The following is a 9,245-nucleotide window of genomic DNA, read 5'->3' as shown; positions in this document are numbered from 1 at the left end:
TAAGCTTTAAGCTTCTTACCCCTTATCTTGTCAGTATTTTCCTCATTATCTGCCATCTTAAAAAAGATTATCTGCCATCTTGAAAAAGATTGGTAATTTTCGTCCTTAATGGATGATTTCGGGACTGTTCACATCATGCACGAAAAATCCTGGCTCCTCAGTTTCCTCCTCCAGTGGATTTGGAACGCGGGGGAATGGTCTCCCGTATGACGGGTAACTAGCTGGTCCTGGTCCATCTTGCAGCTCTACTATTGCAGACAACGGGCCAGTATCTTGGGTCACCGTTCCTGGGATCCACCGGAGTAGCTACGTACATTTAAAGCATCCCCAATTTCTACTTGGCGCATCTGGCTTTGTTGATAATGTTGTTTCTTTTGCCTTGACAGTGCTGCATAGACCTTTGCCCCTACATCTGGTCGTAGTAGTTCCGGGTGGTACCTACCTACCTCATCGTAGCCGGGAAGGTGATTCACCAGTGGTGCTGTGAAAACGAGCTAACTTGGTCTCTACAGTGCCATCACCTTGCTTCCTCATTCCTAGTTTAAAGTTTGTACAGCTCGCTCCACGAGGCCGTTTGACGCTCGGTGGTAGGGTGCAGAAGTAACATGTTTGATGCTATTTTTCTGAAGGGATGACATGAATTCACTACTTGTAAAACAAGACCCATTAGCGAAGGTTGCCCTCATCTTCTTGTTGGTGGCACTGGAGCGGGCGGAATTCACTCAATGGATATCCATTCACTTTGAATGAACATCAATAATCAGCAAGAACATTTTCCCCATGAAGGGGCATGCCTAGCTGACATGTATCCGAGACCAAGGACGGCCCGACCATTCCCAGAGATGCAATGGGGAACAAAGCGGGGTCTTTTGGTAGCTTTGGCACACTTGACAACTTTTCACCTTTTCCTCCAGCCTTGTGTCCATACTCGGCCACCAAATATAACTTCTGGCCAGATTCTTCATCTTAACAATGCCTGGGTGATATTCGTGCAGTAAGTCCAACACTTCTTTCCTCCCCTGACCGGGCATCACGACACGGGAACCCCACAGAACACAACCTGCAAGCACACTCAGCTCCTCTTTCCGGGCAAAATAAGGCATTAGCGCTTCTTCAACTGTCATGGGCCATCCATGGAGAATAAACTGTAGGACCTGAGAAAGTACTGGATCACAGGCTGTCTATAACTTCACTTTGCTCGCATCCACTGGGCTGGAATTAATGGTCTTTAAGAGGTGGACAATATCTCCGGGAACTGGTGTGGTCTCTGGGGTATCCTGGAGAGGTAGGTAACTAACAACATCTGCATTGCCATTCTGAAGACCAGGACGATAAACCAACTCATAATCATATGCAAGTAAAGTTAAAGACCATTGCTGCATCCTGTTTGAGACCATTGGTGGAGTGGTGCGTTCCTGGTTAAGTAGCCCTAAAAAGATTTATGGTCAGTGTAAATCTTGAAATGACGAGCATCAAGAAACTGATGGAACTTTTCACGGCAAAGACCAAAGCTAGTTTGCTTCTTTATCGGAGTTTCCATAGCCTCTCTCTGCTGGTGAGAGTGTTCGTGAGGCGTACGCAATTAGTTTCTTTGAGCTATCTCCCTAACATGAGCCAGATCTGCGCCAATACCATAAGGTGATGCATTACAGGACACCCCAATTCCTTCTAAGGATCATAATGTACCAGCACATCTGATGATTGAAGGAGGTTCTTAGCCCTTTCAAAAGCTTCCTGCTGCTCTGACCACCATTTTCAACAGCCATTTTTCCTGAGAAGCTTCTGTAGCGGCTCTAGAGTAGCCGAGAGATTGGGCAGGAACTTGCCATAGAAGTTAAGCATTCCCAGGAAGGACTTCAATTCAGAGGTGTTGGTCGGAGTAGGGGCCTCCTTGGTAGCCTCCACTTTGGCTTCAACGGGATGGAAACCATCTGCATCAACACGGTGTCCCAGGCACTTGAGGACTGGTTTCATAAACTGACATTTTGCTGCTATAAGTTGCAAACCAGCTTGTGAGAGACGTCCCAAGACTTTCTCAATGTTATCGAAATGTACTTCAGTGCTAGGTCCTGAAATCAGGATGTTGTCTGACAAAACACCAGTGGATGGAATTCCTTGTAATAAACCCTCCATAGTTCTTTGGAAAATGCCAGGTGCTTAAGAGACCCCATATGGGAGACGGTTATACTTGTACAATCCTTTTTTCCTATTGATTGTCAAGAACTCCCTAGAGTCCTCGCCCTCCAGCATCTGCTCATAAGCTTGGCTCAAACTCAATTCGAATTCAATTCGAGTCTCTCCATATCCTGTTCAAATTTTTCCCTGAGAGCATATGGCGCCGGTCTTGCTTTGTGGAAAATGGGACTAGCTGTAGGGACAACATGAATTTTGGCTTTTACCTCTTGTACGGTCCCTAGACCCTACTTAAAAAGCAGGGTTTGTTTCTGTAGGATCCCTTCCAAACGCTTATCATGTGATCAAAGCAGCTTAATTCTTGCCCATTTTAGTTTAATTACCCCCAGCCAATCCCTTCCTAACAGAGATGGTCCTTCTCCACACACAAATAATAATGGTAGGCAGTACGGCTTCCCACCATGGCAAACAGCAACCGTACTGGACCCTTTTGGCTTGACCTTTTCTCGTATAAGTACGAAAGACAACTCCAGATGTTTCCAATGGACGTGTCTCCTCCCTGAAACCACGTTCTCATAGGTTTTCTTGCTAATCACTGACAGTGAAGCCCCTGTATCAACTTCCATTTCCAAGCGCTGCCCAGCAATGTTCATGTGAACTCTGTATGAAGAAGAGGAGTTTTTACTGCCAAAAGTTAGCTATGAATACTCCCTGGGATCTAAATGCTTCTTCCCTTTTGAAGCATTCTCCTCATCTATCAGTAGGTGAGTAGACCGGAGGATTTCCCGCCGTCTTATCAGTATCTGATTTTGGAAGGTTTTCTTTCTTTTTTGCTCTGCACACCCGAGATAAATGGCCCAATTTGCCGCACGCAAAATGACAGTTCCTTGAGAGGTGCTTGCCATCACAACGATAACACTTTCGCATCAACGTTGTTAAGCAAAGTATTCCCTTTTTGGGAATCACCTTTTTGAATCTGTGAAGCATCCTTAAGCTTAACATCAACTCCCGCTTTAGGGTTAATTTAGGTTCAGCTAATAATCGACGTTGTATCCTTATGTCGCGGACACCAGACACGAGCCAATCACGTAGCATTTCATCCAAAGTCGTACCCAAGTCACAATGTTCACTAAGGTGCTTCAACTCGGTTAGAAATACCGTATTGCAACAGTCTCACCTGGTTGTTGGGAGCGAGTGTTAAACTTGAATCGCTGCACAGTACAATAGCGGATGCCCTCGGCATAAAATCATCTTGTACAAGTTTCGCCAGTTCCTTTTAGTTTTGTTCTTTGCATCGTCCGGGACGGCCATTGTGCTTCATTGTGCTTCATTATTCAAGGGAAAGCTTCTTCAGAAAAGGGTTTGATCCTGAACTCCGGTGAAAAATTATTAAGTTGCGTATGGTTTTTGACACGGCGTGTACATGTGTTGCTTGTTTGCGTGCACGAAAAGTTTTTTTTTTTTTTTTTGGAAGGTTTTTTTCTTGTCTCTAATAGCAACTGTCTTGTTTGTTTCAATAAAAATTTTGGCTGGAAAAGGTTTTTGTGAGATATTTCTGCCTTTGTGGAGTCATCGTGTTGTGTAAATATGAACTAATTTGCATACGTGGGTTGAAATTTGATACGGGAGCAGTTTTCATAATGATGACAGGAATTCTTGCTGTTTAGTCATTCTGGCCTTAGTTGTTCGAAGGGTAGATAGCGTGATCCATCGGATAACTCGCTATCCACTGGATAACTCAACTGGTTTTCCTAGTGTCTATCCGCTGGATCACTGGTGATTTATCTGGTGGATACCATTATCCACATGAAGATAATTTGGGAAGCCAACAATATTTCTTGAAATATAGGAGGGCCACCGAGACCCGAGACTAGTTAGGTCTTGGACGGGTCCAGGAGTAAGAATTGTATCTGAGAACTCGGTTTCTGTCTCCCACAGTGTTGAATCCCACGCTTCATAACTTGATTTCGAATGATTTGATGCTTAAAAAAACAGCACATCACGAGCAACATTCCTGTCTGAATTTGTGCCAAATTTAAGAGCAACAGGCATGCCAAAAGGTGAAGAATTTTGGCATACTCCATTTTTTCGCAAAATGAAGTTTTTGGTGCGCTTGTTGCGAAGTCGAATGATTGACAGATTTGTTGACCATTTGCAGTTTCAGTGCGGATAAAAAGTAGGCGAACAAAAATTGTCCTGACCGTTTTTGTCCGTTCGTTTTGCCCAGGACAATGCAAAGTTCGTCTGCTAATGCGGAACGTCGTGCTTATCACTCTCTAGCAATAAAAAATGGGTGTCACGCAGTTCGTTTTTGAGATAAACGCGTTTAAAGACGAAATATAAGGTATTGTAAATGGTTTTTGTGTTGCCATGGTAACCTATTACGTCACATCAATGGGTGCATCTTCGTCAGCGATTATTGGTGTTTCATATGGTACCACAACATTGCCGTTAATGCGACGATCCACTCGAAACTTCAACATCCTCCCCCCCCCCCCCCCCCCACCCCCCGGGTAAAGCCCAGGCATTTAAACTTTTGAAGATTGGATCGTTCAAATTCCCGCACCCTCGGGCCAAAATGGTTTTCAAATGCCCTCGAATTTGTCTGTCATACCCTACTAAAGAACAATCGTCGGCGGCTCCTGCTGTCTTTAATAAAGACCTTTTGAAGACCTTTTTTGTAAGCCAATCGCTCACAAATGCTGCATCTCTTACTTTAAACTCTTCCATCTCATCCAAACACGTGTTTTATAGCTGTTTTTATCGACTTCGGAGCTCGAAAAAGATGTCATTTGAAACCTGACACTTCCGGTTCAATTTTCCGAACCCCACGCAGGCAAAGGTCAAACTCCCCACTCCCCGGGCACAGATAGGCACAGATAGGGATGTTGAAGTTTCGATTTGATCGGCGCATAAGTGAAGCATTTGGGTAGATTAGTACAGTTTGTTGAAAGTGTTACAGTGCCCATGTGAGCAAAAAATCAATTTTTATTTTTCTTTAGATTTCGTACTATGTTAACTAAACACTATAAAGCGACCAAAGTTTTAAGCCTTGATTTAAAAAAGAAACCTATTTATTTTAACTGGAGTTTTCCTATTTAATGGCCCGCCATTACTAAGTTTTAAGTTCTTGAGAGAGCTGGATCGAGGAGAAAATGACGTCAAAGGCTCACTCGTTTTAAGAATGCAATGCGTGTGTACGGAATTGATATACAGCACGAACGTTTTGGGTCCCTGATAACAAGGATAGAAAAATACCAGTGTGTAAGTGGGAATTAAGAGGTCCAGATAGGAGAGTTGCACAATCAGTTCCCAAGATCTTTTATAAAGTGAAAAGGCTTCAAATCAAATAGCCTGCGTAGCAGGCGATAGGATTAGGAGTCTTTGTTTGCAAATCTTGAATCGGTGGGATGTGAAGAATAGAAGACCTTACACAGCAATGACCAGAACCAGGTTGCTGACCAGCGGTTTTCGGTTCGATTAGGTGTCATATTGACATGCAGCCTTCACGCGCGGTCTGCTACCTTACCACGTGCCCGAACGCTGATTGGCTCAGCATAATTGGCTTTCAAATAGGGGATGGAGTTATTCAGCAGACCGTGAAATGCACGCGAAATCTCCAAGCTCGAATTTCTAGGGGGGTTTATTTTGCCGCCAAAATTACAACTTTCTCGGACCTCCTGTCCTAATGAGTTTTAAGATATCGCTTCCAAATTTTAAATTCTAGTAGATGATTGTACTACCCCAAACACCGTGTGAGCAATTTTTCGTTTCTCTTCGGAGATTGATTTTACGGCACTTTTTCTGCCCAAATTAAGTATGAGATGAGAGTTTCGACTCTGGTGCGTGATATTTCCTCCAATTCTTAACATATAAAAAATTTCTCACACAGTACTGGAGTGCATTCATTTGTGACTTTGAAATTCTTCCCCGACATCTGCGACAAATATCCATTTTCAGATTTTGTGTTCGACTGGAAATCCGAAGATCCAGATTTTAAGATCGAAATCTGGATTTCCCAGTCGAAAGCACCCTAAGAGATTGGGAAATATGGATTTAGGGTGCTTTTGATTGGGAAACCCGGATTTAGATCTTAAAATCCGGATCTTCGGATTTCCAATCGCACACAAAATCCGAAAACGGATTTCGCGACGGAGTTTGTTAATTGAAATCCTTACCCGACATGGATTTCGAATTAGTGAATCTGCGACAAAATCCGTTTTCAGATTGTCTGTTCGATTGGAAATCCGAAGATCCAGATTTTAAGATCTAAATCTGGATTTCCTGATCAAAAGCACCCTTAAATCTTAACATCTGGATCTTCGGATTTCCAATTGAGCAATAATTGAAATCCTTGTTGGGTAAGGATTTCAATTAACAAATTCCTTCGCAAAATCCGTTTTCAGATTTTGTGTTCGATTGGAACAGACCCAGATGTTAAGATCTAAATCTGAATTTCTCAATCGAAAGCGCCCTAAGATGCAACAAAGTGCAATTATTTTCGCAATAAAGTGAAGGGGTAGGGGCTTCTGCAGCAGACTCGGTCGTTCTGAGTTCCAAACCTCAAAACTAAAAGGCAATATTAAATACTAGAAAACTAAAACTTTATTCAAATAATTCAGTACATTAGCTTTAAGATGATATATAGTTTGACTCTATACAAAAAATAGCGGCGCAACAATTTTATTTTTCTGTGGACACCTGATTTTCCTTTACCAAGACCTTAAACGCCTGCTGCGCAGGCAACAAATCACTGAAACAAATTCAAAATAGCGCATATTTGTCTCTTCAAAAATGTAAAATCAAAGTCAAGAAATACGCTGCAGGTGACCAAAAATCAGATGATTGTGTAAATAAATTAATACATCTTGATGAAGGGTTTCGAGAATTGAGAGGATCACCACCATGTTTTGAAAAATGCAAAAAGGACTCGCTTGCTATCATTCGCCAAATAAGTAATCCCACGTGGTTCTGTTCATTTTCTGCAGCAGAAACAAGATGGTCACATCTTTTAAAAATCCTAGTAAACTTGTAGAGAAAAAAGAGCTCGGTGACTAATGATGAGATTAACGATATGATCTGCCAACAAAAGTCAGGCCTTATTCAAAAAGACCCTGTAACCTGTGCTAGGAACTCTGAACACATGGTGCAGCTCTTTATACAGGATGTGTTAAAGAGTAATCTTATTCCTATTGGAGAATAGTAGACTTCTTTTACAGGGTTGAATTCCAGCTAAGGAGATCACGTCACATACATGCATTATTTTGGGTATCTAGTCGCATATGAGAACCCCCTGTGCTGTTACACCATTATCCAGATGTTATTACACTGACTAGTGCATAAAGGAAACTTCAGCCTGCCAATTTCAAACAATCGCGGTAACTTTCATATCCACGATTAAAGGCAGTTGCACTTTGATTCCGTTCTCATGCCCTTCTTTTATTTATCGACTTTTTCAAGTACAGTATCTTGTCAAGATTGCATTTATTTATATATGTTTTAATTAAAGACGAAAAGTATAACAGAGTTGGTTCGCCTCGATAATTAAGTTTTAAGATGAGTGGCTCAATATTTGATAAATATTCCAGGAACACTAGGCTTAAATGAAACAAATGTTATAGTCTAAAAAATAAGGCGATGCCAAATAAAATCTCCTTGGCTGTAAATTTCACGTTTCATTCGGCCTATGAGATGGAAAGTAAACAAAAAAAGGATACCGAAATTGCAAGAGGTTTAATTAGTTTTTATCTTTCCGGCATGTAGCCTCTTATTTAAATTGGCACAAAAAGGCGTGTGAAGTCTGAAAACAATTTGTTTCCTATTTTAAAAACAGTGGATTTCTCTTTTTTTTTTACAAAACCCGTGGAGGTCCTTGCAAATTCCCCTGTCTGCCGGTCATTGAAAGAACTAATATTGTCGGATACCAAATCGAAGACACCATCTTCCTTTACCAATTACAAACATCAGGGATGAATGGAAAAATCAATTACCGGTAACCGAAAAATGAGCCGTGTATAAAACACCTGTCATATCCAAAGGTAGAGGAAATATCTTCTTCGCTGTTCCATCACCACATCCTAACCGCAAATCTCGACCATGGAAGAAAACCACACTCAATGCACAATGCAGATCGGATTCGAAGGCGAGATATTAGCCAGTATTTGTCATTCATTTCTAGCTGTTGGTGGATCACTGGGAAACGTTCTGCTTATTCTTGTCATTATTCGGACACAAAGCATAAAAACTGTTTGTGGATTGCTGATATCAAACGTAGCAGTAGCCGACCTTATGGTAACCTCAGTGGTAATGCCGATCCTTGTTTTTGCTTTGATTCAAGGTTTCTTTCCTCAGCTTTGCTTATTTAATCCTGGCATGACCATTGCAATGATGGCAGCGTTGTTTTCTGCCAAAGCTTCGATTTTAACGCTTACAGCGCTTAGTATAGATCGTTGCTTCGCTATCTGCTACCCTCTCAAACACAAGGTCTGGGTCACTTTTACAAAAGTCAAGATACTTATCGCCAAAATATGGATTATTTCTCTGGGTCTTCCAATAATGGAAACGATAAATCCGGGGCTGTTACATGCGTCAAGTATCATCCAAACGGTAGCAGTTGGGCTGTGTTACGTTGCTATCATTATAAGCGGCATATTTACTATCCGAAAAGTTCGCAAAAGTTCCATACAGATCAGTGCTTTACACAACAACCAGGGGCGAAACAGCATGAATGCCGATCTGCATCAAAGAAACAAGCAAGTTGCTAAGACCGTTGCTTGGGTGGTCTCCCTGTTTTCATTGTGTTGGCTTCCCATGGGTGTGGTTGTCAGCTTTGACGATTCAAGAAGTAATCATGGCAAGTTATATTTTTGGTTCGGAACGTTGGGACTTGCTAACTCTGTTGTAACTCCTTGGCTGTATTTCTACAGGCAAGCAAACTATCGCCGTGCTTTGAGAAACTTGCTAGGGTAGGTACAAGACAAGTAACTCTTCGCCTCCTGAACTGAATTCCACTCACAATTATAGTAAAGGACAGAAACATAAGCAGCCGTCTGTTTCTCGAGATACCAAAAGCATGGACGTAAACTAGAGGGAATAGAACTGAAGAAACCCGA

At 42.0% G+C, this 9,245-nt stretch overlaps 1 protein-coding gene across 1 annotated transcript; it reads left to right on the top strand.

Moving 5' to 3' along the window:
* Positions 1 to 8,229: 8,229 nt before the first annotated feature.
* On the top strand, positions 8,230 to 9,179 carry LOC138025643 (G-protein coupled receptor 83-like). The gene has a single exon (XM_068872826.1). It carries the CDS (start codon positions 8,230 to 8,232, stop codon positions 9,100 to 9,102), a length of 873 nt encoding a protein of 290 aa, XP_068728927.1. The 3' UTR covers positions 9,103 to 9,179.
* Positions 9,180 to 9,245: the final 66 nt, after the last annotated feature.

Source organism: Montipora capricornis, chromosome 12 (genome assembly GCF_036669925.1).
Source record: "Montipora capricornis isolate CH-2021 chromosome 12, ASM3666992v2, whole genome shotgun sequence".
Taxonomy (NCBI): Eukaryota; Metazoa; Cnidaria; class Anthozoa; order Scleractinia; family Acroporidae; genus Montipora; species Montipora capricornis.
The sequence above is the reverse complement of the archived record's forward strand: the minus strand, read 5'-3'. Positions and strand labels throughout refer to the sequence as shown.